A 27,737-nucleotide genomic window follows, 5' to 3' on the forward strand; every position below is an offset into this window, starting at 1 on the left:
TCCTCCCTACCTGTCCCAGGCTTCATACCTGTCCCAAGCTTTGGACCGTTCTCTCTCTGGCTCCAGTGCCTTCCCCCTTGGCCTCTGCCCTCCCTGTATCCTATAGCCCTCCATCCTGGAGATAATGGACCCAGGCAATGAGTGTGCCAGGGGCATGCTGATTTGCCAGCTGTGACCTCTGAGGATCTGCTCCTTATAGAACCTCGCTGGGGCACTCCTGGAGGCTGCCAGTAGCTCCTGCCCTCCCTCCCCAACCCTCCTTCTCACTTACACCCTGATGCTTGCCTCAGAGCCCAGGGGAAAGTACCCAGGTACTATCACCACAGAGAATACACTTTATTCCTGATAGGAGCGATTATCTGAGGAGGGGGGACTGTAGACATAGTCCTCTCTCACCCTCGTCTCCAAGCTGCAGAACAAAGTTGGAAGCCTGTTCTAACCTCTCGGCATCTCTGTCCCAGGGCATTTGCTAGACTGCCCTGGGAAACGTGGCTCAGAGGGAGTAGGAGAGATGCGAGCGTGCGTCTCTGTGTGTTAAAGGATGCAGTCATAGGAGGACCCGGAGGAAAGTGGACTTAGACTCATGGACCCTGGAAAACGAGCAGCTATTGCACCTGGGGGAAAGGAAGCACAGGTCCCCGGGCTGTGTGACGGGGCAGGGCAGTGACTCCCGTGACTAGGAATATTTTCTTATGACACCTTATGGATAGTCAGAGAGAAGAGGGTCTTATGAACATTTCATCTGTCAGAAGGTACTAGAAAATATATCATTCATAAAGATCTAAGTGAGAGCTGCTTTGCTCAGAGGGACAAAAATCTCTTCCTGTCTGTCACTTGTGGCCAAGGTCATGGTGGATATGGGGCCAGTCCTGAGGCAGCTAAGCTTCATGAACCTCCCAGTCTGTCTGTTTTTCTGTTCATGAATCTATGTTTCCCCAAGCTTGTTGGTGGGTAGGATAAGTCAGTTCCTTCACGCTGAGGTGACTTTCTGGCCTAGGGCTAAACACACCCCTTGGGGAAAAAACATTAAGGGAGGAAGGCTTCTCTCCGCCCTCTGTCCCCACTCTACCCTCTCCTCCCCGTGCCTTCTTGATGCCTGGAAGTTGACTGGAGGTGGGGGATGCAGTGTTATTGACTCCGAATGTCCCCTGAATTCGCTGAGATGTAATGGACAGTCATCTTGGTGTGACTTTGTGGTCCCCACACTTAGGGCCATCAATAGCTCTGATTTTGCAAGTAGGGAAGCTTCAGGGGCCTTGAAGATGTGTCCTTCTTCCCAGTGGGGGCTTATAGCACTGGACCCCAGGGAAGACCAATAAGTCAGGTTCTAGTTGAAACGACTTGGGCTCAGGAGCCTGACTCTCCTGGGGAAAGTTCTCCCCTTTCCATCGCTGACCTGGCCCTCTTCTGTGAGGATGGGAGATGCAGGGGGGATTATTTTCCAGTATTTCTGGAGATTTGAGGCAGAGTGAGACATCACGATTCCTCAGAAGTTAGGGTTACTGTTTGTGTCTAAGTCCCTGCCTACTGCCAACGCCACAAAGTAAACAGAGGTCATTAGCAGTGAGATCACAAGAGAGAGCTCTGCTCTCTGGTTTGCCTGGTCATCCTCACACTGTGCGTCTGAACAAGTACTGACCCTGAAAGTATGGAGAGGAGGCCCCTCGCTAGTTTCCCCGACAGTTCTGTAGAAGAACGGTATGGAAAAGTGGCAGCATCCGTGGACTACACCCCTGGGCCAACTAATATGAAAAGTCCACTTTAGATGGAGGTGGAGTATGAACAAGTCAGGCCACATAGGAGCCTGGCTGTGACCCAGATGAAGACTTCCACAGAGAGGGAGTCTGGCAATCAACTTCTTTGTTACTACAATTTGTGTGTCTTTCTGTGGCTGGGAGACCAAGGTTGTCCATCACAGGGCATATTGTCATCCATTCTAGTTTCTAATGTAAACAGAAAGGACTTGGGGTGCGCGGACCCTAAGCGTCCTAGACAGAAAGGCAGTACCAGAAGTTTCGGTGCAGGGGTGGGGGCAACTGCCAACAAAGAGAGGGGAGATGGTGGGGGCGAATAGAAACCACAAAGATGATAAAGGGGGACTTTGGAGTGAAGGGCTGGGAGTGGCAGGCTGCTCGGGGTCCCTGAAGGGCAGATCCCAGTCACCTGTCCACATCTCTGAGTTGAGGCTCCAGGACTGGACCCACATGGTATTTCTGGGTCTTTGTGGGTGTTGTGGGGGACCAAACTCTGTGCCATCCTTGGGATTCAAGTGATTCAGTGCGTGTGTCTTTCCGCCACTATCCAAAGGTCCCTGGTAGGATGCATGCTGGGTGCTTCAAACTACACAGACCATGAGAAGAAAATGAAGCCCACACCGACTTCATTCTCTTCCCCTCCCATGGCTGTATATTGGTTGCTGGGGTCCTCCTGGACCAGTGCGGATGCTTGGGGAGGCTTCTGACTTCTGAACCCATCTTCCCACTGGGCTGCCTGCCTTGCACGTGGGGGCCGGATGTGCTAGCTGGGGGCTACCAGACCAACCAGACTCGGTTATTTCCCATTTCCCTCTTAGCTCCTCCCACGTTGCCCCCGACTACTGAGGGTGCCACAGGCCTAGTGAGCAGTACTGATGCTACTGCCCTTGCTGCCACCAGTGAAGCCACTACAGTCCCCATCATCCCAGCTGCCGTACCTACCACCATCGCCACCACTGTCGCCACAACTACTACAACCACTGCCGCAACCACCACCACCACTACCACCACCACCACCACCACTACCACGGAGAGTCCTCCCACTACCACCATTGGGACTAAGATTCACGAAACCGGTATGGTGCATTGCCCATGCTCCTGGCCCCTCTGAGCCCACCTCCTAGTTTCTCCAGACAACCCCAGACTTTTCCGACTGAGTGGTGGGCTCTGGGGTGATGTGAACTAGTCCCACCCATGCTTTACTTTGCACACGGGGCCCAGAGTCCCCACCCTGAGCACACAGGGGTGATTGCCCACTACTCAGCATTACTTATGTTAGTCAGATCAGATCCTGCCGTTCTTTGACAGAGACCAATCTTCTCAGAGAGAACCACAATCATATGCCAAATAGTCAGCCCAGGGATAGGCAACCAGGAACAGATGTGGTAAGAAGGGAAGGTTCTAATGGCTGTGTGCCTGGCCAAGAGAGCTTCTGGCTACACCGTGTTTGTCTACCTCTAGGGCCAGAGGCTAGAAGAGGAGGAGGGGTGGCTACCATGCCATGCCGCTTTGCCCCTGGATCCCCTGCCCCTTCCTTGCACCTCTGTCCCCAAGGAATTCTTGCAGATAGTTCTTTTTGAAAGTTAGAGCATGCAGGAAATGGTGTTCCCAGGTCTTGTCTTAGTGCCCGACAATGCTCCATTTCTTTTCCATACACTGCTAAAATGTATATCTGGAGGAAAAACTGCAGGAGTTCTGGGATGGCCTTTAGGGTCCCTGGACTTTGAGCATAGAAGAGCCTTGGAGAATTCAGTCATTTCTGAATACCAAGCATCAGTCTTCTATTATCATAGCGCAGAGGTCTTGACCTTCCTGGGCCCAAAGGGCAGTTGGAAAGACTGCCAGGAAGTGCCTGGGATGCTCCCATTCCCCCAGCCTCACTGCCTCCCAACACCCACTTCTCAGCCTCTGGATGTAGATAGAGTCGTGATGCCCCTGTTAGTATTTGCTCTGGCTCAATGATGTGGTGTTAAGTGAACCACAAGCAGAGGCAGGTGATTCACAGCCGATGTGTTCCTCAGCACTTGGAAATGCTGATGTGTTTTACAGGCACAATGCTAGAACATAAACATGAAATTTGGGGGGAAGTCAACCCAGGAGACGCCTTCTGCACAATCAGATGCTGTCAGCAGCTGGGGGGGGGGGGGGTTGCTGCCCCGTAGGGCATAGTAAAGCATCTTTTTCAGGCCTTGCTTTAAATTCACAGAAGTGAGCCAAGAATTCAGAAACAATGAGTCTTGCTCGCTGGCAATTCCTGACCTAGAAACATCACTCTTAAACCAGGCAGGACTGGCCCCGTGGTTCACAGCTCAGGTGTAGACCCCGTCTGAAGCTGCAGAGGGCCTGGCCACAGCCTGCCTCGGTCCTGTAGAGAGAGCTTGGGGACAGCTGTGAAGTTTCTCAGCTTCCCTGGAATCTTTTGAATGAAATTCATCTTCATCTTGTCTTACATCTTAACATGCAATGTTTCACAACTTCTCCTTTTTCGGGGTGTCCCTCGTGTTGTTTTTAGATTTGGGTGCTACTCCCTAGTTTTGGTGTGCTAGGAATCCGTGGAACAGTGCATGCTAATCATAGCCTCCTTTTGGTTTCAAAAGTGCTGGGTGCTCACCTTCTTGGTCCCCTCCTCTGAGCACCCCACTTCTTTAGCAGCCATCATCCGGACCCTTCTGTATGGTTCCCACCCCCAGATCATCTCCGCCTCCCATTGCTTGGGCTTTTCTTTTCTCTGCGGGTATGGTGTGTGTGTGTGCGTGTGTGTGTTCGCATGCACGCATGTATGCATGTGTGTGTGCATGCCTGCGTGCTACTGCACGTATATTAGTATGTGTGAATGCAGGACCATACACGAAGACGAGAGAACAACCTTGAGTGTAGGCGCTGACTTTCCAACTATCTGGATTTGAGACAGGGTCTCTGGCCCTTTGCTGCTTGCTGCACACTCTGGCCTGCGAGTATCCACCTCCCATCTCGTGGTCTGCGGTAACAGACACGTGAGCTCCTGCATTCAGCTTTTATTTGTGTGTGTAGAGATCTGCACTCCGTCTGACAGGCTGGCACGCCAAGCATTTTACTCACTTCCATCCCTCCCTAGCACCACCCTGCTCCTCATTCCCTCTGAGAGCGTCGGATTTGGCTCAGTATTACCCTAGGGGTCAGGCTGTTTAGGTGCAAAGTCTCGAGGTGCAGAGTCCTGAGGAAAGGAGCAAGAACCCCCCCCCCCCCAATCAGGACTAATCAACTTCATGACTATTACAAGATCCTTGAACTTCCAGGACGAGTGAATTACTAAAACAGCCATTGGGATCAAAACGGAACACGCAGCAGAAAGGAAGCCTGGCTCCCTCCCTCCCAGGCAGCATGGCTCCCTCCCTCCCAGGCAGCAGGCCTTCCGCTGCCACCAGCAGAGCCTTGTTCTCAGCCCCTCACTTGACACACATTGTGTTCACCTGGGGCAAACAACACCTGACAGGGTTGCAGTAGAAAAAAAAAAAAACACTTCTTTGAAGTGAAAATCAGGAAATCTTTTATCACTTCCCCAGCCCTGCAGACTCAATCACGCGCGTCAGCTAGATAATGAATAAATGCATCGCCAATATACTCTGTTCATTTAGGCCTGACAACTGAGTTGGTGACAGTGCCCCCCTTGCATTCTAATTAAATATGCAGGAGCCACGTTTGTAAAGCCCTCGAACTACAAGCATCCTTGCTAGTCCTTTGCTGCTCGATCTTCGCTGGGAAATGCGGTAATCAGGCTTCTGGGACTCTGGCATCTGAAGGCTACTGCCATTCTCCTGCATATGGGCTACCGTTGCAGACAGCACCTTGGCTTTGATAAAGCGGCTCCCAGCCCCCAGGTGCCTGATAATTAATGTCCTCTTTGTTACGAGGAGATCAAGCCTCAGTGGCTCTCAACAACCAGGATTCTCCTCGTGTAGAGAACACTAAGGGCTGGATGCCAAGGGAAGCTCATCATCTTTTGGTCCCGTCTAGCCTGTGTCAGGGACATCAGCTCTGGCTGCACCAGGGACCCTGAGGGTCTAGGCCACAGTACAGGTCATCAAGGCTCTCCTTAACCAGAGGGCCTCAGAGCAAAGTTACCCGATTAGTATTCTCTAGGTTCAGGAAGCCAGGAGGGGTTCCCTGTATTTAGTCTCACCCGTACTAACCCATTCTTACATGACTTTCTTCTGGTGGTGCTGGGGATGGAACCCGCATGCCCAGCAAGCACCCTGTACTGAGCCATATGCCTGCAGCTCCCCTCCTTCCAGTTGAAGGAGGAAAGCCTCCACCACCACCACCACCACCCCCACCAGCGTCCTGACCATGGGGCTGTTTCTTTGCCTCTTTCCTTGCGCAGTTCAAACTTTGACAAGGGATCCAACGAGGGAATAAACCCAGATTAGAGTTTCAGGTGGTAGGACTGGAAACCCACTCTTGTTCCTAACCCCTTCCTGTGAGGAGTGAGAGACAACTTCCTGATCCCCTTCACCTGCAGACAGGCCCCCTGGTTGCTCCTGGGCATCACTGGGTACCTTTGGCCTGGCGGTCAAGACCGCAGCCCATAGCTCTGTTGGGCCCTGTGTAGCACAGCTGTCCCTGACTCTTCCCTTTCCCAACAGACTCTGGGTGTGAGAGTATGCGTGTGTATGAACGAACATGCCTCTCTGAGTCGCCTGGGCTACCTGCCTCTCTTCTCACCACTAACTCCTCTTCTAACCCGTCCGCCAGCCCCCGATGAGCAGTCCATTTGGAACGTCACGGTGCTCCCCAACAGTAAATGGGCCAACATCACCTGGAAGCACAATTTCAGGCCTGGAACTGACTTTGTGGTTGAGTACATTGACAGTAAGCATTGCTATGTGGGGTGGGGGTGGCGGCAGTGGTGCAGCAGTGGCGGGAAGTGGTAGATGCCCATTAAGGAGATCCTGTTGAAGTCCCCCAGGCGTAGAAGCCTTTTAGCCTGGCTTTCATTGTGGTCTCGTGAAATCGATCTCTGCCAGAGAGAGCAGACTTGGAAGGAGTGAACTTGAACAGGAAGGGACTTCCAAAGCCATTAGCAAAGTGTGTGTGTTGTAGAGGGTCTGTGGACTGTGACCTGCATCCACTCTTGTCCAGAATGAAGATTCTGAGTATCCAAAAGTGAGCTGGGTCTCGTTTCTGGGTTGCTCTCCTGCCCAAGACTCTGGGTGTTCTGATGCCTTCGCTGCATGGTCTCGCCAGGCGCAGACCTAAGCTGCAGCGGCTCTCTGTTCACAGAGTAGTGGGAAGCGGCAGTCACAGACACAGACCCGACAGCCAGTGGTTCAAGATAAACTGGGCACTCTCTCAGAGCTTGGGATTCAGACAAGCAAACACACCAACACTGGATGGGCTGCAGAAGGTGCCAAGGGCCCTTGGTTCTGCAGGGTGAAGCCCACACCTCTCTAATCTAACATGTGCTAGAAGCAGTGAAGCCAATAAGCTTGCAGCTGGAGAACACAGCTGAATTAGTCCCTCTCGCCAAGAACTCTCAGGAAATGAGACCCTGGTGCTGAGTTCTGTGATCGGAGGAGGGCTTCAGATCCTCAGGGTCAGCAGTCCCTACTTAAGTCTGGATGGTTTCCGCTTCCCGCCACCATCCTTCCCTCCCACAGCCTAGAGACACAGATACGTTGTCTGACGTGTGACTTTGCGATGTGGCAAAAAGTTCGAGGCGAAACCAAGCGTGAAGTGAAAGCCAAGGATCCCGTCTCGCCTCCGTGTGAGACACTAACCATGTGACGCGTTCACCAGCGTGCTGGCTCCCCGGGAAGCTCTCACGCAGAAAGCGAGTCACTTCCAAGGCAGCTGACATACGTCCAGGCCAAAACAGCCAATCTTGATATGCTTAGGGCTAAGACTGGTGAGGAAGGAAGACTTCGGGGGAGACATCACGTGAGAGTTAGAGTTGCATGCTGGGCGCCAGGGAGCTGCCTGCTCTGTGTGGTGGACTGGAAACTCTGGGAGCCTTAGTCCCCTTTCCCCACCTCTCTGCTTTTGACAGGTGAACAGGGACCTAAACACTCTCTCCAGCTCCTGGTGCCTGGTTGTAAGCTGACCTAGGTTTCTGTTCCCCAGGCAACCATACGAAAAAAACTGTCCCTGTTAAGGCCCAGGCCCAGCCTATACAGCTGACAGACCTCTATCCCGGGATGACGTACACGTTGCGGGTGTATTCCCGGGACAACGAGGGCATCAGCAGTACCGTCATCACCTTTATGACCAGTACAGGTGAGAGGGGATCTGGCCTCGCCATCCCCCCCAAGCATGGGCATCTCATTCTCATCCCCAGCTTCCTGCTTGCCTCTTCTTGGGAACAGGTCTCATCTCCACCCCATTCCTTGCCTTGCATGGCGTGCCTCTGGCCTGCAGGACGTCAGAAGAGTCCGGTGTGCATGCCTCCGTGGACAGCAAGGCAGGCTCTGGCCCAGGGGGGCTAAGTGGGAAACAAAGGACGGAATAATGAGGACAGGGGATGCCTGGTTCTCCACATCTCTAACAAAGAGCTCAGTGCATGCACTGTGTGTGTGTGGGCCCTGGGGAATGCCAGAGGGTCTGCCCCACTGTTTGGGAGCTTGCTCTCTCCAGGCAGAATGAGGGGAAGAGAGCAACCCGGGGTCTGGGTTCAGAAGTCTCCCCAGCATCCAAACCTGGGACCAATGTGTGTGTTGTTGCCTTGCCGACACCAGTGTGTTTTGTTTTTATTTAATGTCACTTCACGTTTGTCCTGCCTAAAAGTGAGTGGGTTTTGGGCTGTTGTTTCTGTTTTTTAATCACACTAGGGCAGGATGACAGTCTGGCTCTGTAGGGGCTTCAGCCTGGATAGAGAAGCATCATCTTTAGAGCAAATGGCTAGGTGACCTGGAGCCCTAGGGACCTAGGAGGGGCTGGGCTTAGACATTTCTTTTCTGGTGGGGGTAGCTGGGGATCTGCAGAGCACAGAGGTTCTTGTTTGTCTGCGGGTGTGGGTTTGTGTGTATCTTTCCTATCAGAGACACAGCCAGGCTGAAGCCCTGGGGCTAAGCAGAGGTGGGGAAAGGGATTAAGAGAGAAAAGGATCAGCCTTTGCCTCTAGGGATGGCCTAGTCAGACGCGGGTTATTAGACGCCCAGGATGGGGGAGCCCCACAATGATTTATGTGAATTTCTGAATGCTGGCTTGAATATTCATTACCGTTCCCTGGCCCAGCCACATGAGGCCAATGCTGGGAACTCGTAGGTAGGGAACCCCTGTCCATCTGCATCCCGACTCGCTCTACCGCTGCTGGCCTGGCCCTTCCTGCTGTGCCTTCCCTGCTGTGCCTCTACCAGTCCAGCCCACAGAGTCTGAGTGTGCAGGTCCTTGCTTAAGATGAGCCAGGTGCACTCAGGCAGGATGTCTGAGTGACCAATCAGGCTGTTTTGTTACACGGGAAGCCACGCATCTGGGACAACTGACCAAGTAGAGCAGGTAGCGGGACTCTGGCCTGGTTGGAGATCCCAAACTCTTGGATATGTTGGATTTTGTTTCTTTACAGACTTGAGTCTAGCTCATGAGTAAGAAGCAAAGATGATGCCTGAGGGTAGAATCCATCCTAGAAATGCTGAGGAATCCAGCACTGCCTGTCTTGAGTGCTCTGCCTCTCTGGTGCTGTGGATAAGAACTAGAGAGAGCCAGGGAGAAAAGGACCAGACCCTCCCTTTGGGTTTGGCCTAATCTTTTTCAAGTATTAAGCATGCAGTGTCGGGGGGTGGGGGTAAATAATGGCTGCTGATACTTGGTTCTGAATATTGTCGTCAATACCTGTGTTTCTTTGCCTGTGCTGAATCTGGAGAGGCCCTGTCTGCTCCCTGCCCTAAGGTCCACAGAAGGAGGTAGCATTCGCAAGTCCTCCAAGACCCCTGCTCAGGCAAGCTGGAGCATCCAGGCTCAGTCCCCTGTCTCTGAGTTCAGGCTGCTTGCTTCCTCCTAGGCCAGCTAAAACTAACTGTGTGCAAACCACACGAGGAAAAGAAAATATTTTAAGTCTCTGAGGTCTGCGTGTGCCTGCAAACGTGTCGAAACAGTTTCTTTCCTGTAGGTGGACTCCAGAGGCAAGTCCACACAAACCCCCAGATCTCTGTGTTTCATCAAAGCAGAGCTTTCTGAACGTCTCTGGGCCCCAACCACAGGCCGTCACTTTAGTCTGGAGGTGACATGCTGCCGTGGTTCAGGGAGGAAGGAGAAAGGACTTCTGGGAATGCTGGCAGGATTTCTAACCCTCAGCAGAAAGATCACACTGGGAACTCAATCACCCCTTGTTAGAGCTTCTGAAACCAGATACAAATCTATGACCCTAGATGCTAACAGACCCATCCATGCTTCCCCACTGGGACGTAGGAGCTGACATAAGCATTGGAATCAGGCAGCAGACAACTCGGACCTCATGGAGACCAGAGACGCTGCAGAACAGACAGGGTGTATGGGAAAAGGTGGCGTGGGTCTTGAGGAAGGACAACCTCATTGTGTGTGAGGAAAAGTCGTCCCTGTTATATCAGTTGCTCATCCATTTATAGAATGATTTTCAATGATGAGCCTGTTGTGTATGGCCGAGCCGGATTCCTCCAGCCAGACATGGGAATCCAATGAACTGTCTGGTTAGCTAGTGAACTTCCCATCTTCTAAAAACAGCTTGGAGGTTTCATGAAGTTTTCCAGGGAGAAGTAAAATTAGCATCGGCCCCAAATTGGAATTGGCTCCAAGGCCCGTGGAATGACTCGTTCATGTTATGTTTGAATAAAATGAGTTTGTTAGCAACCATTTGAAGGGAGGTAGACAACTATGGACAGATGCATGTTCCCCAAGTTGCCAACTGCCCCCAGTACCAAGCCTAATACTTGCTATGACCTGAGTCTCCAGCAGGATTAATGTGGTTTTTGTGTACTGCCCAGGGTTAAGGCTGTATAGATGACTCTAGGCTCAGTCAACATAAGGCACAGACAAAACCAGACTGAGAAAGTTATGTTTTTGCATACTCCATTCTGGTCTCAGAAAATTCTTCCCAGCCCTGGGAAGGCTGGCTAATTTTGCAAAGTGTGGTACATAGAATAGTTAGATGGAAGCTTGCTCCAAGGCAGTCCCTCTGGCTTCCACAGGGAAGACTAGTCTTGCTTTGGGTATGGCTTAGAAGGTTGGAACATGGATGCTCCTAGTCCAGGGCAAGCGGCATTTGAACTTGGACTTACTAGGAAGAAGAGCAGCTCCTGTCGTTTCCGGTTGGAGGTGGGGAGTACGAACGTTGTCTCTGGAGGTTCATAGTGTTGGTGTCTCAGGGCTAGTGTAACATATCAGTTGAGTGTGGCGTTGGTGGTCAAGTATAGTACCCCTGGAGCCTCACTAAAATGGCTTGCTCTCAATCTAAGCTGAGAATGTTCTCTTGTTCGACTGCTTTCTATTCTTGAGAAACCAACTTACTTCGTAGTAAGGTGTAGTCAGTTGGCCCCACTTGGTTTTGTGTCTGAGGTTCGTAAGAATTTTTATTTATTTATTTATTTATTTATTTTACATTTTCCAATCAGCTCTGAAGTTACATTTCAACTTTGCCTGGTACTGTCAGGAGGGGACCACTACCTTTGCTTTCTAAACTGCCCCTGTAACCACTTTCCCCAGGCCTCATGACCTTCTTTCTGAAGAGAAAGGGCATGTCGTGGAGATGTCTGCCAGAGTATCAGAACAAACACAAGGAAGATGGGGGTGCAAACGGGTCGTTGCAGAGATGCAGACCAACCTCTCTGCAAAATATGGGTGCCACTGTCCAAACACAAGTGAAGTAATCCCCTCACCTACTGCCTAGGCATGGTACGTAGAAAGGAGGATCCACGTGGCCACTGGCTGGTGTGGGGAAAACCCAGTGGGGGCCCAGTTTCTCTTTCTTACCTTAGGATTAAGTGAATGTGTTAATCTGTAAGTAGTCACCGCTCACTCATCACGTGATCTCATTATGCTGTGTACTGGGAGGGTCCCGACACCCTGCTCTCAAGACCGCAGCAGCACAATTGGTAACGAAACAATTAAACGTTCATTTGTGTGAGACAGGGAGAGTGAGAACATAGTCCAGAGAAGGGGTAGATTGGGGCCATCATAGAGGATCTGGAGGGAGGAGAGAAGGTGAAAGGTGCCAGGTGACAGTCTAGAGTCTCAGGTCGTGTGGGAACACGGCACGAAGAAGGCCAGACAGGCAGGAAATGAGAGAAGCATTGTCTGAATGGCATGTGGGAGTGGTCCCACTAGCCCCACTGCACCCCGGGTACTGACATGCATGGGTGCCGCACATCAGTATCAGAGTTGTTTTGGAGGGCTTGGCAACAGCCCTTAGATGTAGAACATGCATGAAAATTCAGGCCTGCAGGTTAGGGAAGAGTGTTGAACTCACAGCTGTGGAGGTCAGAGTCAGGGTGGAGAGGTAGATGTGGGAGAGGTCAGCTCGCTCCAAACAATCACTGAGACATGGCAGTTACAGCACCTTGAAGTCAGCTTCCTGTGAGGAGCAGACTTGGCAGCACCTGAAGGTCGTGAGAGATGGAGGGACCATCTGATCAGAACAGGGCAGGACATGAAGGCCGTGAGAGATGGTAGATCCACTTGATCAGAACAGGGCAGGATTTGGAGGCCATAAGAGATGATAGGACTATCTGATCAGAACAGGGCATGGATCATCTCAGAAGGTCCAACAGGTTCCTCCAGGTTTGTGTTTTAAGACATACAAAGAAAAGAGCAAAGATGAATAAATGGAATATGCTGGGAGTCCAGGACTCCTTACAGGAATGAAGGACCAAGGTGTTACATCCCAATTAAACTTGACAGGGGAAGACCTTTGACACATAAGGAAGGGACAGCTGCAGAGGCTGTGTAGGTTCAGGCTCTCCAGTCCCAAGAAGGATCAAGGGAAGGGTGGGTGGTCTAGAGGGCCATGAGGGAGGAATGATGGGAATCCTTGACCTTGAGCAGCAAAGTCCAGCAAAATGATGATGTGACATTGTGACAAGATAGTCTATGTCTTCCTCTAGTGCTGGGACAAGAGCTAAGCAGTGAAGTCACTGCGAGAGACTCGCTGATCTTTTTCAGTAGAAAGAGCAGTTGGTGCAAAGGTCTCAGGCAGGAATGCAAGTGGCCGAGGGATTGGTGTATGGAGAGGGATGCAGAGCTACAGGTGACGGGGCCAGCTCTCTATCAGAGCCTCCTGATGAGGAATGCAGGGTGTCCTCCCACAGCAATTAGGAGTTTTGGAGGGGTTGACGCAAGGGAGTATTTTAACGCTTTGTGGGGCCTGGGGCTGCTGTGTGGAGAGCACCGGACAGGAGCAGGAATGGAAACAGGGCACAGCCTTTCCCCCACAGCATACGCAGATCAAAGTGCTAACAGTCACGGGTCCTGTGGACCAGGCTTCTTTGCAGCAGGGCAGCTAGGACTGGGGTGCCATTGAGGGCCTGCTTGTCACTCCTCAGTGCTGATGGAGAGGGTCTTCCTGTCATGTGTTTGGCTTGGCCCTGAGAAGACTGTGAAACAGTTTCTGCATCCTATATAGGCAAAGGGTACCATGTACCCAGGAGCTAGGACACAGGGGGTCACAGATCCCGCGTGTCTCCTAGGAGGAGGCTTGATGTTATGACTTACTCCACGGGCTGCCTAACTCTCCCAAGCCTCCTCTGGGCTTCCCTGGGTATTGTGGTCTCTGGAGACTTCCCTTCTTGAGGCTCATGTCCCATGAAGGCTGTGTTTCAGGAACTATCCCCTTTGTCCTCTAGTCCACAGAAAGAAGGGGGAGTGGGTACTTAGCAGACTCTCCCACAAACCAAATCCCCAGCCCCCGGACAGCATGAACACCATCAAAGAACTCTTGGGCTCCTGCTCTTAGACACACGTGGATTCCCTTCACCCCGCAAAGGGATCTGTGTGATGATCTTCACAGAAAAGAAGGCAAGTTGGCTTGTCACAGCCCTCCAGGAGCATCCCCTGTCAGGTGACCCAGAGCCACTGCCTGTGTGACCTGGGCACCTGGGCCGGAATTATCTGCCTGCTGCCAGAAAGCGCACAGTCCAGCTGGGGAGACTTGAAAAGGCACAGGGCCACCTGAACCTCCATCTGGCCCAGGAGCCACTGCCAAAGCCTGATGGACAGAGAGGCTATGCCTGCAAGGTGTCCTCCAGCAGGCTTAGGCAGTGTGGACACGCTCAGCCTCCTGACAGGTACCACGCAGGCCCGTTCACCAGGACCGTGCTGCCACGCTGCACCACACGGTCCCGCCAGGCCGTGGCCAGCGCCAGCGTGTGCAGTCTATAACAACGCCACACCTTCTCTTTAGTGAACATTTCCATCCTCTAGGGCCTGCTCAGCCTTCTGCTTCTCTGCTCCCTGCACCCTTTTCTTTGCCTCCTTTCCGATCTTTTGGCCCTTGGTTCCTTAACCATTTTTCTTTCATCCCTTGAGCGGAGTAGCTCGAGCCAGAGGGCTGCTAGGCGGTAGCAACAGGCGCTAGGACAAATCTGCCCAATAGCTGTGTGCCTCCCCTGCCTTCGTCCTCACCCGCTCCCCAAGCAATCAGTGGCTCATGGTTTGCCTCCCACCCTCCCTGCCAGCTTACACCAATAACCAGGCAGACATCGCCACCCAGGGCTGGTTCATCGGGCTCATGTGTGCCATCGCCCTTCTGGTGCTGATCCTGCTCATCGTCTGCTTCATCAAGAGGAGCCGTGGCGGCAAGTACCCAGGTGAGCTGTGGGTCCACGAGTCACCAGGGCCCCACCAGAGACAGGGCTCTGCTCTCTGCTCTTTTAGGGTTAGAACTTCAGGCCTGTGGCAAATTTGACCTACTTCTTAGAAGCTACCAGCAAAAAAACTGAGTTAATTGTATTTGCGCCGGGTGAATGGATGGGTGCAGTCTAGGCAGCTCCAGAGAGGCCTGGAAGGAACCCTGGCTCCTACTGAGATGGCCTGCCTTCCCTTGGCTTACCTCCTAGCTGCTTGGCAAAGTGGCTTTCTTTGGCTTGAGAGTCATTCACACGCCATATTAGGGCAGAGATAGGGAAGTGAGGTGGCCATGCTAGAAATGGAGAGTAGGGGGCTAGGCAGAAGCAGCATAATCCCGACAGAATCCACATGGCGGACTGTACCCTGCTGGGGCTTATCTCAGTGCCTGTCACCACGGACGAGGCAGCTCTGGGGACAAGCAGGGAGAGGCTGGAAACAGGCTGTGCAAATGGCACCCTGGCCCTTCAAGTCCCACAGAAACACGTCTCTTCCGTACCCCAAGGGCCTTCAGTGCCAAGATAAGGACCCCTCCATTCCCGTTTCAGAAAATAATGATTTTTTTTTTCAAATGAGCAAGAGAGCCATCGGGCTGTGACAGGGTGGATCAGGCGACTGAAAGTCGATAACCAGAAGGAGAGATAGCCTGAGAGTAAGCCATCCTGTGTAAGCGGAGGCTGAACCTGCTTCTGCCCCAGAGCCCCGGCACCAGACACATTCCCCAAATGCTCCTTTCTCTTGGGGGCGGGGACAGGCAAACTTAGATGAAGCAAGTAGGAGGAGAAATGATGGAGTCTCCCTCCTGCCCGGTGTCCATAGATCCTTGGGTCCTGAAGCTCTGCCCCCGCTAGGTGAGGGAGAGTAGAGAGGCCATTCCTTGGTGAGCAGTGAGCTCTTTCACTTTGTTCCACCATATCTAGACTTTTTCTTCTGCAAGAGAGAAAGTCAGAGCTGGATAGAGGTTCAGACATGGGGGTCTTACCCCCGAGGAACCCACCAGATAAACGTAGTCTGCCTTTGCCCTTCCAGAAAGCGCCGCAACTCAGAAAGTTCTCTCAAGGCAGCCCCCTTCCCTCCAGCTATGGGGTAAGCACCTCATACAATAAGAAAACAGGTGGCCAAGGAGCCAGGGCATGGGGTCCAGTCTTCACTCTTCCTGCAGCTACGCATTTTGTGGCCTGTTCTCAGCTCTCACATGAGCTGATTATCCCGTTCAAACATCAACAAATCCCTCATGTAAGCACCTGTTGTATGCCAGGCTCTGGGCTGGGTACTGCGAACACAGAGGGAAAGATAACTGGCTTCAACATTACAGTTAGCTCAGAGGGGCAGACCACGGCATAGCAGGAGAGGCCTTGGTTACATCAAGGTCCCAGAGGGCCATATAGGAAGAGGGAGTCAACGAGAGAGGCTCATGGGAGAGCAGGTTCATCCCACAGACAAAGGGAGCAGTCCCTCTCCAGCTCTGCTTGGAGCTTTGAAGAAACACAATCCCCCACCAAAAAGAAGAAAGCTAACTTTTATCATCAGTAAGGAAATATATAAAATAATTATAATGCAGAATAAACTGAGAAGGGGCCAGACAAGGGAATATTTGCCTTTGGCAGAGAAAAGAATGACATCTCTGATATATAGGGACAACTTGATGGAGAAATGGCAGGGAGCTGAGAGGTTTGTCAGCTGGGGTGTAAAGACCCCTTGGGGTGTGAAGGAGGCAGAATCTTCTTAGCAACTGATTGAGTCTGGGGGTACTAATAGTGCTTTGTTAAAAGGAAGCTTGTCATTGACTGTCACTGAGCCCAAGATGGTGTCTGGGGTGTGGTGTGTGTGTGTGTGCACTGTACACAGATACCAAAAGAGGGTATTGTCTGCCCTGCTCCTTCATCCTCTGCCTTATTCCTGTGAGCCTGGAGCTAGGCTAGTCCCAGCAATCCTGTGTGTCCACCCCACAGCTCCAGGGTTCCAGGCACACACAGCAACTCCTGGTTTTTCACATGGGTGCTATAGTCTCAAACTCAGGTTCTCTTGCTTCAACAGCAAGTGCTCTCGGCCACGAGCCATCTCCTCAGCCCCCAGGGTGATGTCTTTGGGCTGTGTGTTCAGAAGCACCCTGGAGAATAGACGTCCTTCTTAATCATTCTGTCCGTCTGTCTGTCTTCCTTTCTCTTACCGACCAGTGCGAGAAAAGAAGGATGTCCCTCTGGGCCCTGAAGACCCCAAAGAAGAAGATGGCTCATTTGACTACAGGTGACTGATCTCCTCCCTCTCCGGGGAACTGGCCTTGCTGCCCCAAGGTGGCTCCTTACAGCAGCCACAGGGTCACTCTGTCCACATCCCTCCAGCCCACGGAACTGCTGCTTTTACCTCTGTGGCAGCTATTTGGCTGGGTGTACACACTCTGAGAGACTGAGAAGCCCTGGTACCCCCTACTGGACAGGACGTCCAGCCCCGGGACCCCTTTTTTTGTGAAGTGAGCTTGGCTATCAGGCCTCCTCCCAGCCGGCATCCCACTCCTAACCCCCAAGAGAATGAATGGCCACACCCCTCTGTGAACTAGTGGCGGCCCAGAAGGAGCTGGGGCTGGGCTGCCAGCTGGTGCTTCTGTCCTGTGCCGGCGCTCCCTCTCAGGTCTGAACAGACATTTCAGTCCGGGTTTTTCCAGGTTGTCACTGGTCCCTCTGGATGGCCAGTGTATTCTGAGCTCAGGAATGGGTCAGGGTAGGTCATGGGAATCTCATCCAAGACCATTTGGGGTGGGAGAAAATATCAGAAAACAGCCGTCCTTCCCCATCCAACCCTGTTAACTCTGCGCAGGTCACACAGTTGTCCTCCGACCTCTCCTCCTCTCTCACCTCTGTTACCTGCTCTTCAGGAGCCTGGCAAATAGCACCAAGTCAATGGGTAGAAGCTGCTGCCTGCCCAGAAGCCATCTGGCAGCTTATGCCCGCAGCTGCCCATCCAGCCTGGCATCCCTGTGAGCATCTCCTCCACCCTCTCTGGCTGGCCTGGAATCGCCTGGCAGGTTCTAGCCTCCCTGTGGGCCAAGAGCTACCTCTAGCCCTCAGTTAAAAATTTTTGGGCTTTTTTTTCTCCATGCCCTCTGTGCAGCCCGACGGAGTCGGGGTGAACACAGGATAAGCTGTTTCCTCCCTCACCTCTCCTCCCTCCGGGCCAGCATTGGCTCTGCAGGTTCTGCACCTAGAACCTGCATTGAATGAGTTCAAGAATCCTGCAGGGGAAAGGCTAAAATTAGGGCGTCGGAGGAACTAAGTTTCCAAGGGAATTGCCTGGGAGCAAGGAGTGGGCTTTCCTGCTCTGCTCTTGGCTTTGTGGCTGGATTCCCTTCTCATGAGGCCTGCCTCTTCCTGTTTCTGTCCTCTTGGGCCTTGCAGGTCTGGGGGATAGGGAGGCAGATTGGCAGACAGGCAGGCAGTTGGTTAGGCGAGGAGTCCTTTCATTCAAACCTCCTGAGGAAAGTTCCATTCCTCTAGACCAAGGTCCCTTTCCTCTCAAGATCCCCACATACTGACTCTGTGGGGCTATCTCTGTCCAGGGCTACATTGAGCTGAAGTTCCTGGGCCCTGTACAGGGATCCCTAGAGCACCTAATGGAGCCTTCATGCCTTGCAGTGGCATGCTGGGAAGGAAGCCTGATGGTAATCGGACTGTCATCCTCCTCCTGCCCAAACTCAGCCCAGCCTGAATTTAGATCCACCTGCCTCACTCTGTCCCCACCATCCCTGCTGTGGCACTGCCATCAGAGCACACAGATAGTCCACCATAGCAGGTCACATCCACTCAGCATATGGCAGGTGTGGACCTGTGGCCTGGCTAGAACCTGTCCGTCAAGAGGAACTGGAGCACCCATGGCCTCTGACTACAGGACATGTCTCTGCTCTTGACAAGAAGTGAGCATTGTCAAGGAGACTGCCCTGCCTTTCCACTTCCGTCTTGGCATTGCTCGCCTGGGTGAAGCAATGTTGGTGCTTTGGGGCTAGCAAGTAAAAGGGGTGAATGTTCACCCCACATGCCACTTCAGGGCAAGAGCACTGCATTAGGTGGTCTGGGAATCCCTGTACAGGGTCCAGGTACCTCAACTGAATGTACCCTTGGACAAACACAGCCCCCCGGAGTCAGCATCTGAGGCTCTTGGGAGGAAAGGGGCCGTGGTCTAGAAGAATGGGACTTTCTTCGGGAGGCTTGAATGGAAGAGTGCCCAGCCTAGCCAGCTGCCTGGCAGGCTGGCCCCATCTGTTCATGCTCCGTTCCAGCTCCATCTAAGGCCCCTTCCTAGTCGCCATCTACCCGAGGCTACTGTTCAAATGGCAGCTTAGCCAGGAAAGGACTAATGCCTAAGGGTGCAGAGGGTGGCCCACAGCTGCTTCCTGCCTGGGAGCCTGTATCACCTGTGAAACGTGACCAGCAGCACCTGGTCTCTTTGTCAAGCAGTGTTCCAGCCGGGAGGAAGGGTGCCACGCCTGCTTGGCATCCTAGAGAAGCAGTTCTCAACCTGTGGGTCACGACCATTGGCGAACACATAGTACCGACGGAGACACTGCTCGGTAGCAAAATTGCGACATCACAACGAAAGCAAGTTCATGGTTGGGGGTTCCTAAGACTGTTGGAAATGGGTGTTTTCTGATGGTTGTGACTCATGGGTCATGATCCCAGTTGAGAACCTCTGTCCTAGAGAATATAGCTGGTATATGGAGTGGGCATCTGCCCTTGCAAGCTAATGCCACTATATCTCCAAGGCCTGGAACTCTTGTCACCCAGGAGGGCCTTAAGGACAGAGCTTAGAAGGGGCTAAAAGTCTTGCTAGTGTCTTCTCAACTCATCAGGCCTCACATGCTTCCCTGATGCTCCTCCCTCCCACTTCCCACCTCTTTTACTTGCCAGGCACAACGCATTAGCATTTCTCTAATACCTGATCTTACCCAGCATGCCATCTGCCTTGGGGAAGATGCCGGTCCTCTCTGTGCCTCAGTTTCCCTTTTTGGTAGAGTCTGCTGGGCAAGAGAGGGTGACACTGGGTGATCTCCAAGTCTCATCCTCCTGCATTGGTAGGAAGCCCACTACCCTCTCCCACACATGCGTACACACACACACACACACACACAGTTTAGGCTGTGCCAGCCAGTGTGGACCTGACTGTGTCTCTCTCTGGCCAGCGATGAGGACAACAAGCCCCTGCAGGGCAGCCAGACATCCCTGGACGGCACCATCAAGCAGCAGGAGAGTGATGACAGCCTGGTGGACTACGGTGAAGGTGGCGAGGGCCAGTTCAATGAAGACGGCTCCTTCATCGGCCAGTACACGGTCAAAAAGGACAAGGAGGAAACAGAGGGCAATGAGAGCTCCGAGGCCACATCGCCGGTCAATGCCATCTATTCTCTGGCCTGACGGAGCGCCCCAGGCACAGCACACTACTTTGCAAGTAGGAGGGGAGAAGGGGAGATAAAGCGACCGCAGACCTACCACAAAGCCACAACCACCTTCAGGGACAAGGGTACAACATGGGGTCTGCCGAGCTGTGAGGACCAGTGGCGACCCAGCTATTCACAACCCCCTCCCAGTGATACCCCAATGCCCGTGGGTGTCACTAGATGGGAAAGCTAGAGCTACACTCGTTGGAGGGAGTGCTAGTTTCTTGCCCTGTCTCATGGCCACCCTGAGCATTTCACCACAATGGCCAGCCTTGATCTCGGCACACACTCATCCATTCCTATTGCTTACAATCTTTTCACTGTCTTCGTTTTTTTTTTCTTTGTGTATCTTCTCCTTCCAGCCCATTGTCTCCATTTTCTTTTACTTTTGAAAAAAAAAACGTCCCTGGAAAAAGACTAAGTGGGCTCTCCCCCAGGAAACGAAAAGATGGGCAAAAAGGATTGATCCATAACACAACATGCAGAAAAGCTGTAGTATTCAAGCGCCACCAGGCCAGTGTGTTTCCGAAGGATGCCTTTCGCCATATGCCTCCCCTACCCCCACTCCCCACCCATCTGCCTCGGCCTTGTCCGTGCTGAGCTGGGCTTGGCTCCTTTCTGGAAAATGACAGTGTTTTTTTTTTTGTTTTTTTTTTTTTTGTTTTGTTTTTTGGCAGGGAGAGGGTGGGCAGGGCTCCTTGCCGTACTCTGGTTTGGTTGGGAGTGGGGTTTACCTCTTGCTACTCGTTCTTACTCTGCCCCTGCTGCCAGAGAGTCTGAGAGTGAGCTGCACCCAAGATGAAGATGAAGAATAGGTACCGATGAGAAGGACTGAGCCCCGTGCAGAAACAAGTGAGAGTGTGGTTCCCGGGTAACGGAGCAAATCTCTGGAGGAAAGAAAGGGCTGGGTCTGGAGCTCTTTTGTCTCTGGTAGTGAAACCCGGAGTGGAAGAGAGAGGACCACGGCTGCCCACCCAGTCAGGGTCTACGCTGCTACCCTACAAGAGCTGAATCCCTGTGATACAGGAGCGTGGCTGGTGTATCTGGGGGTAACAATGCTGCTCCCCCTCCCATCCTGTCCTCGCTCAGTTGTGTCTGACATGGACTTGTGTTTGACATGGTATATGAATGGGGATCTGCTGCCCCCAGACTGAGCCTGTCTGTCCTTTCATTAGGGTACACATACATATCAGGGGACCATGAGGTGCACCCTGCTAACTGCAGTGCTGTGATGCCCCTGTCTGGAAGGACACAAAGCTCTTCGTATGCCTTACGCAGCTCTGATCTAACCCTGCAGTTCCCAGATCCCTAGCCCTACTCTGCAAGCCTTGATGCCTCCAGTGATGTATGTCTCGGGACCAGGGCAGCCTATGCAAGCGTCCCCTTGGGACCAGAAGCAGCCACTCCACACTTGCCCTTCCCCCCACCACCCGAATGGAGACACTCGCAGGCCTGAAGTTCTCAGCCTGAAGGTGCTGCCTTCATCCCCACCTAATCCACTTTTGAAACCAAAGGTACCTTGCCTCAACGACACAAGAGATGGGAGCTCTTGAGCCAGAGTGTCACCCTGGAGCTGTGTCTACAGCCTGAGGCAGTTGTGGGAGGGCGAGGTCGACCACTGCAAATGGATCACCTGCCACCGGCATGGCCTCCAACTTTAGCTATTAGTCAGGGGCCTAGGCAGGCCCAGGGCTGCGCCCTTCAGAGACTTTTCAAAAGCGTCATTTGCCACATGTTTAAGCCGCAGAGGTATTAGCAATGCTTCCATCCCTTGATAAGCATCCGATTGAAGGTCAGGCCCTTAGGCACACACCCTCTGCAGGTAAGAAACCACATCCCAGAGATGAGCCGATAATGTTTGAGCCTGAGTGTGTGTCATGGTCCTTTGGCTCAACCCATGGCCAGCACTGCTGCCTGGAGGCCCGACGGACATATCTCATGGTGAAAGGGGACAGGGTAAAGGGCAGAAGGCTGGGGATGGGGGTGTGCTCAGGGTCCCCTTCCCTGGCTCCAGTCTAGCTCTTCTTGAACGCAGCAGGGCATTGCTGTGGTATAGGCCACCGTCCCTGGAGGGAAGGCTGGGGAAATGTGCCTGTCAGCTTAAGTGAGGCACCACCCTTTCCAGAAAAAATTTTAGATCTGGGCAGAGTGGCCAGTTTCTCGGATCTCATTCACGTGGCACCATCCGGCTAGTGAACCGATGCACCGAGAACAGGCTTTTAGAGGAAGAGACTCTTAGATGTGCCTGCCACAGACAACCTGGAGAGGGCTGCTTTGGTCTTAGGGGTCTGGGGGGAGAAGTGAATCCTTAAACTGTCTTTGTGCCCCGCTCCAGAGTGCTGGCATGCTCAGTACCCTCCTCCTCTGTATATAAAGAGAAAGTTACGAACCTTTCTCTCGAACTGCTTTGTGGGTGCTGATAGGGGCTCCCACCGCCACTGATCATAGCTCTCCTGGGAGGAACAGATCTGGGCTGAAGAACCAGTTTCTCCCAAGTAGAGATGGCAGGTGCCCACAGACCAGGCTCAGCAGTGTGGGGGTGCAAGGTGGAGGAGGCAGCTCCTTCCAGGGAGGGGAGAGGCCACTTTCCACACAGCCTGCCGGAGTGTACCCCAACTCAGCAGGAGAGCAGTATTGCCCCCTCCCTGCGCCTGGATCCTAAGCAGCCATCCCAAAGCGATACCTAGTCCTGCTAGAGTTTCACCTGTCTAGTGGGGGCAGGGGAAGAGAGCAGTCATCTTGCAGTGATGCTGAGTGTTTATCAAATGCTCTTTGAGTCTGGGCCAAGGCTTGAGCCCTGAGTACCATGTTAACGAGTGAGGTCAGATGTGGCCCCTGCCCACACAGGGCTGATATTACTGGAAATGAGTAGATGAATTACCAGGATACGGAGACCATTACGTTGGAAGCATGGTGTTCTTGTTTGCTTAGACTACTGAATGCTTCAAGTCAGAAAAGAAAGGCTTCCAAGGGAGAACCTGGTCCATTGGGCCGGCAAATCTGGACAGGACGTGGCAGTCAAGATGAATGGAGTTCAGCAACCAGTGTTGTGCTTCCTTAGGGTGTCTGTCTCCCCCATTTAGCCCCTCTTTGAATACTCTTGTTCAGAGGTGGGTTGGATGTACATGTCGGGATCAACTGTCCTCCCCCCTCCCCAACCCTCACCCCGCCACCGCCTGGGATATGGTAAACAGGACACATGGGTCCCTGCTTGGGCAGAGAGCTGAGTTGATAGAGGGAAAACCAGCCTGGCTCCTGTCCTTGCCTATTTCCTCTGCCCCCAGAGGTCAGGGTAGAAGGGACCACTTCCTCCCAACGAGGTCTAGAATGATCAATGAGCCTAGAGTCAGCCGGTGACTCAGCTCAAAGGAAATAAGAGAGCTTGTCCATGGTTTCCCTGAACACAGTCAGCGTTCAGAAGGGGATAGAAACATCCATGGGTATTTGTAGAGTTTCCGGACAGCCTCCCCACCCACCACACACCTGTGCACACGCACACGCATGCAGCATTCCCACACCCTGTTGCAGAGCAGTGTTTCCAAGAGGGAACAGCCCAGATCATGCATCATCTCGCAGGATGTGAGTCCGTGTCTGGTTCACATGACATGAGCTACTAAGACCTGGGAAAGGAGGGATTTTGGGAAGGGAGAGATTCTCTGGGTTGGGCCTTATTTTTGTGACTCCTGTGGGCAGAATGCAGAGAAGAGATCAGAAAGAGAGACATTTTCTGGCCCCTCCTGAGAGCTCCTGGTTAAGCCTGGCTGCCCTAGAGCCCCCCTCCCCCGACATGATGGGGAAAGCAAGGTCTCCTTGCTATTTATGAAGCGGTTTCATTGTTGCTCAGCAGAGGTAAAACATCTTGGTCCCTCCATGGTCTGTGGCTGAGGCCAAGGTTCACTTCTCGCGGGAGGATAGCAGGTTGCTTGGGTATCACCCCAGAGCCCATTCCTCACTTCTGTCACCTTGTGGTGGGGTGTCTGTCCTCCCTAAGTCCTTCAGCAGTAGCCTCTGTCCAGTGCAAGCCAATGGCCAGGGTTGGTTCACCCAGCTGGGCCACAGTGCTCCCTTTTTACCGAAGCGAAAGTCCTCATGAGAATTTCACAAGGTAGCCTAGGAAGTCCATGCCGGCAGTTCCCAATTCAAAACAAGAAGCCAGCGACAGAGAATGTGGCGTGTCAGGAGCCTCAATGCCCTGGGGGGACACAGGTGGACTGGGCAGAGCTTCCCTTCAACTCAGTGGCCAAATGCCTTTTAATCCTAATATGCTGATAAGAGCAGCCGCTGCCACGAGACAGGAGACGACGATGAAGTAGATCCAAGGCATCTCGCTTAGGACAGAATCGGATTCCCTTTGTGAAGGAACCTCAGAGCTGATCTAATTTAAATGACTCATTGTGCAGACGTGCATGGAGGAGAGCTGGTCAGCGAGGGTACTTTAGGGCCTTCTGACTCCGTGTCCAGTGTTCTTTCATCCCCACCGCAGCTGCCTCGGTAGGTGTTGCTTGAGATCTGTCCTGCATATCACCCTGCCACCTCTCTCTACCTTTACGCTTCCGCTCCCAGAACCTCCCAGTGTACAACAAAAAGGCTTCTCCTTAGTCCGAGATCAGCCAGCCCGTGGTTAACTCAGCCGGGGTGTTACAAGCAGCCCCAGCCAGAAGGTGGGATGATGAGCCAGCCCACTGTGTTTGCTCCTGTGAAACCCGGACTGGGCCCCAGAATGGTGTCTCTTGCTTCATCAGCATACGGTATTCCCCAGAAGTGAGGGCATGGAGGGGGGTCTCTGTCCATTCTGCCCTTGACCGTAGAGTCTGCAGGTGCTGAGGGATAGCGGGGCCCAGGCAAGCTTACCACCCTGGGATCTGCTGCGTTGGAGTTCAGCAGATGTAAAGACTTCCATGAAGCAATAAACACAAAAGTCTGGGAGTAGATATCCAGAATTTTGTGCGCTCTGTTTTGTTTTTTCTTTCAAAGTTGCTGCAGATCAGATGACCTGACCTGCTCGCTCTTCTCAGTCTCAGATGTGATGTCCTAAGTCAGTGTTTCCCCTCTGCCCAGCTTCCCAGCTCTTTGCCAACTTCTTTCTGAGCTGATTATCAGTCACTTGTCTGTCACACGCCGCTATCCATCCCGGTCCCCGCCTCAACCATGCTGGATCCTGGAGGACCTCTTGCCCCGCCCCCAACCGCATACACATCTCTGCCTTCCACCATGGTGTTCCCCGTGTCTCCATCCCGCCCCACGTTCCTACACACGCAAGTTGGTCTAATCTTTTCTCCTTTGGTTACACATTTAACTCTCCATGGCAAGCCCACGTTAATCCCTCTCACATCGCATCCTTCTTGTGAGTTACTTGTCATTAACCAACTTTGTCAGCAACAGATATGTATCTGAGGGTGTCACGCGCGACCTTCAGCAGGGACTTCTGGGCCATGGAAGACTGTCTAATACATGGACTTATAAACTGACTGCATGAGCAATGAAAAGGCCAAAATATTCAGATTTTTTTTGAATCACTGTAAAAAAAAACTGATTTCTTTTGTATAGAGAACACTAAACGTATAATAAAAGTTGTTCAAAATGGACTTTAGTCATGTAATTTGTTTCTTTTCTTTGATAAGTAAGAGAGGTGTCAAAAGATTAATGACAGAAGTGAATCTAAGAGTTAGACATAAGGATCATTTGATGTCAAATTTGATGCATGCAAATAATCCCAACACTCAGGAGACTGAAGCAAGAGGCTCAAAGGCTTGAGCTATATAGTTCATAAGTTCAAGATCAACCTGGGCTACGTAGCAAGAGCCGTCAACAACAACAAAGAGGGGCCAAAGGATTTTCCACAGGCACCAGGCAGCATTCTCTATTATGGAATTCTGCCATTCGAGCCCCCATCTAGAAGGTAGTCTTTATTTAGAAAACTCATTTGCACGATTTTGTGTTTTAAACATAGAGTGACTGAGATGGAGTTGTGTATGGTCAAGGAGACACCTTCTGGTTAGGAGTAGCTGTGTACACATGCCACCTAAAAAGCCTCGTGCTGGGGACGGAATGGGCACCGGCACCCTGTCCCCTCTTCCTACTCTTCCTCTTCCTACACTCTGTGCATGGGGAGACACTAGCATGTCCCCGCTTTGTCCTTAGCCTGGTGTAGGTAGCTGCCAGGAACTTCAGCCAGGAACTTGCTCGGAGGAAAGAGAACTGGTAGCTCATAGGTAGAAATGGAAACATAGGCCAAAGGACCCCCACAAAATGTAGACAACTCTCCTGAACAAAGAATCAGCAAGTAAGCCTCAAACCCCTGGCTTCCTCTCCTTCTGAGAGGCCTCCCAGTGGATCACTGACTTGAGGGGCCGCTGTCTCACTGGACTGTGACCTTTATTTCCAGGTGAGGTAACTCACTGGCTTGTCACACCTCTGCACCTTCTTGTCACTCCCAAATTAACCAAATATCTCTGAAATTGATTCCTTAAGTCAGTTCGCTTCTGTCTCACCCTTGGTTCAAGCCAATAGAGTCCTGAGAGGAGAGTTCACAGCGCAAACTATAGCCCAAAGCTCTGCACGTGACCTCCCTCCCCACTCGACCCCCCACTTGTGACCTTGTTCACTTGATTCCAGACCCTGCCTCTTTCTAGGCCATTCTGAATGCTTTTCTCATTATACCTTCTAGATCATTCCTCTCAAACTCTCTGAAGGCAGCTCTAGCCTTAGTTCTAGGCTCTCTCTCTCTCTCTCTCTCTCTCTCTCTCTCTCTCACACACACACACACACACACACACACACACGTACTAGTTCTCACTATGCTGGTCTGCAACTCTTGGGCTCAGGCAATCCTCCTGAGACACCTTATGCTCTCTTTTAACCAGTTTCACCACATCTTCCGCCATCAGCTCAGGTGACACCATCTCAAGGAGTCTTCCCCAACAGCTCTGTATTCAGGGTTCGCATCCCCTCACTGCTGCCTCCCTAGCATTTACTTTATGCATAATGGGATTTGGTGTGTGAGATTGTCTATTTCTTTGACTAAACTGTGAATATCCTAAGTACAAAGACCTTCCCCCCCCCCCCCATTTCTGCTTCCAGAGACCAATGCCTGGCACTGGACTAGATGAGCGAGTTAGCTGATGAGTAAGACCGCCATTCCTGTGAAAAAAGTAGCTGGGTAAATATAAGCATCTGTTTTCTTCTCTGCCGGTACTGGATAGATAAATATTGAACAAACAGTGGCATTTCAGGATGGACCTCAGGATGTGGAGCCCATTGGCCAGTGTGCAGAGCCATCCAAAGAGACAGAAATGAAGAGACAAAGGGATTTTTGAAGAAAGCTAACCTCCATTTGACGGAGGCCAGACAAAGCACCTGCCTCTCTTGGGACCCCAGGGGACCCCTGAATATGTCATCCTTCATTCCTGTCTCCCGAAGGCTGTGCCTCCCAGCCCATTAAAAATGCTAATCTCCAGCTTGGAGTTGGTTTAACAGACCCAGTAGGGAGGAGACAAGCCATCTTCGGATGTTTATTAAGAGCAAAGTCTGTACCAGCTATTTCCCAGCTGCCCCCAATACTGCAATCAGGGAATTCATTCTGTCCCCACTGCTCAGCAGTATATTACATGCAAAAAAGCAGGCACAGCCACTGCAAACCCTCCTCCCCCAGACACACAACTTAACGCATCAGGGCCCATTTGTTTGATGTCAGTTCCTACTGGAATAAGGACTAGGCAGTGGGCCTCATAGCAATTTGGAGCCACAGCTGCGGCCCAACAGCCCAGCCCCAACCC

The 27,737-nt window shown here is 52.3% G+C and overlaps 1 protein-coding gene across 18 annotated transcripts in view; it reads left to right on the forward strand.

Moving 5' to 3' along the window:
* Positions 1–25,547, forward strand: part of Nfasc (neurofascin) — a 171,768-nt gene extending 146,221 nt beyond the window's left edge. For 9 of the 18 annotated variants that reach the window (XM_048430725.3, XM_085688262.2, XM_085688257.2 and 6 more), the window contains 6 exons: positions 2,573–2,830; positions 6,486–6,602; positions 7,854–8,006; positions 14,369–14,500; positions 16,715–16,784; positions 19,708–25,547. In XM_048430725.3, the coding sequence (XP_048286682.3) occupies positions 2,573–2,830; positions 6,486–6,602; positions 7,854–8,006; positions 14,369–14,500; positions 16,715–16,784; positions 19,708–19,939 (962 nt within the window). In that variant the 3' untranslated portion in view covers positions 19,940–25,547. The remainder of the gene's footprint in view (positions 1–2,572; positions 2,831–6,485; positions 6,603–7,853; positions 8,007–14,368; positions 14,501–16,714; positions 16,785–19,707) is intronic. The other 9 variants (XM_085688263.2, XM_085688264.2, XM_085688265.2 and 6 more) reach the window with 3 other exon arrangements.
* Positions 25,548–27,737: the final 2,190 nt, after the last annotated feature.

This window comes from Myodes glareolus, chromosome 5 (assembly GCF_982192425.1).
Source record: "Myodes glareolus chromosome 5, mMyoGla1.1, whole genome shotgun sequence".
Classification (NCBI taxonomy): domain Eukaryota; kingdom Metazoa; phylum Chordata; class Mammalia; order Rodentia; family Cricetidae; genus Myodes; species Myodes glareolus.